The sequence below is a fragment of the Penaeus monodon genome, chromosome 20 (genome assembly GCF_015228065.2).
Source record: "Penaeus monodon isolate SGIC_2016 chromosome 20, NSTDA_Pmon_1, whole genome shotgun sequence".
Taxonomy (NCBI): Eukaryota; Metazoa; Arthropoda; class Malacostraca; order Decapoda; family Penaeidae; genus Penaeus; species Penaeus monodon.
Genome location: NC_051405.1, coordinates 45,034,015 through 45,035,892, shown reverse-complemented (window position 1 = coordinate 45,035,892; position 1,878 = coordinate 45,034,015). Strand labels below are relative to the sequence as shown.

The 1,878-nt window shown below is 45.4% G+C and overlaps 1 protein-coding gene across 1 annotated transcript in view; it reads left to right on the top strand.

Annotated features, from left to right (window-relative positions):
- The first annotated feature begins 154 nt into the window (after positions 1-154).
- Positions 155-1,878, top strand: part of LOC119586087 — a 10,069-nt gene continuing 8,345 nt past the window's right edge. Inside the window, exons 1-2 of the mRNA XM_037934786.1 lie at positions 155-1,423; positions 1,649-1,717. Coding sequence (XP_037790714.1) covers positions 368-1,423; positions 1,649-1,717 — 1,125 coding nt within the window. The 5' untranslated portion in view covers positions 155-367. The remainder of the gene's footprint in view (positions 1,424-1,648; positions 1,718-1,878) is intronic.

Here is a 1,878-nt window from a genome sequence, read left to right as displayed (position 1 = left end):
TGGGGAAGAGAGGAAGGGATAGAGAAAAGGAGAGGAGGAAGAGAGGGGAGATAGAGAAAGGAGAAAGAGATGGGGAAAAGGATAGATATAGAAAGGGGGAGAGTAGGAGGAAAGAGAGAGAAGGGGGGAGGTAGGAAGGGAGGTGTAAGGAAAGGAGGGGGAGGAAGGGAGGGAGGGAGAAAGAGAACCTTCAATAACTATTATGTTAAAAGGAGAGACACGCCCTCTTAAACACTATCAGCGAGTCGATACCGTCTTCGATGCCCCACCCAATGCCTCGCTGGTCATTGGCAAGAGGCCCTGGCGTCGCATTCTGCCGCTCCCGTCGCTGTGCCTATAACTGCCTGCTCCCTGCTAATTGCTCGTCATGGCACCGGGCATTCCTATCTACTCGCGATTACTCCGCTTCTGGGCCACCGTTTTCAGGGCTTTAGGAGGCTTCCCCTACTCCTGGAACAGCCGTGACAGTGTAGCCTTGTTCCCCGGACTCAAGCTACGCAAAGGCCTGAAAGTTTGGTCGCTTTTCATAAATTCCCTTATCTGGGTGTTCATCATTCTTCACACGTCCACTTTGGTGCTGAATATTTGGCCGGATCCTCTATCCACTAGCCTAACCAACCTTGCTGTAAGAAAGGTTCTTCAAGCAGTAGAAATCTTGGTGATCCTCATCTTGCAGCTCCATTTGTGGCTGAAGGAAGGTGATTTGCATTGTCTCTTTTCTCACCTAGATATGTGTTCATCGGGACCCTGGATGCGCGAATGGGCAATTGCTCATAATAAGGGCTATATGTTTATCATCCTCCTCCATGTCATCTATATTATCTTCATAGTTGTAGGCGTATTACTATCAGCTACAATATCACTTGCTTTAATAAGTGAGGCCATATTTTACGAAGCATATACCATTTTGGTATCTGTGCAAATATTATCGCTTTACATGATTGGCAACTTCCCATACTTATTGTTAACAGACATTTTTGAAACCTTCAATGCCAAAGTCAAATTAGGCTCTGGCAAATACGGCTCCAAGAGGGCCGAGCAAGCCAACGTTCTGCTCCAGGTTGAACCGTGGACGAAATCTTCCGTCGTCCCGGTGGACTACAGCGCCTCGTCAGAATTTCAAGTTGCCCTGGGAAGCCTTGCCAAGAGGCCGAGGGAAGCAAGAGAGAGCAAGACAAACGTCATGCGGGAACTCTGCAGAAAAGTCGACCAGGTCCATGAGTTCCAATTGCTCTTCAACCGCTACTTCGGGTTTCCAACGCTGGTCATCACGTCCATCTCCGTCTTCTGGGTCATACACGACGTGGACTCCCTGATTCACAATGCGGACTTCAAAATATCTTTGAAATTATTGCTATACATCATCTACTGTATTTCTGTGCTAGTCCTCTTATGCTGCGTCAAAGAAGCATCGAACGGAAAGGTAAGTTGAATAGGTTGCGTTAGGTCAATCTGCGTCAGATTTACTGTGAGAATCATGTAGCTCCAATGAATGAGAAAATATTCAAAATATTTGTAACCAGTTGGGACTTATTACGTGAGGTTTGTCAGAACCCTTTTCAAATATGCAGGAATTCTGTTATGAATATTTAGCAAACCTGTATTCCTGGCATATCATACTAGAAACGCCTGCATTCTTTTTTGTCAGATTGATGGCTTGCGGTCTGTGGTTTCCCGCTGCAGAATAGCAACCTCTGACCCAGAGTTGGAAAAACAGGTAAGTTATGTTATCTCTAAATTGTTTTTTTCTTCCCTTTTCCACAGGAGCACACATGACTTATTTTGCGTATACTCGTTAGCTATTGTAGATTGTTACTATAGTCCTACTGTAGTCTCTTACTCCAGAAAGGTAGTATAAATTGCTACTGTACTATCTTA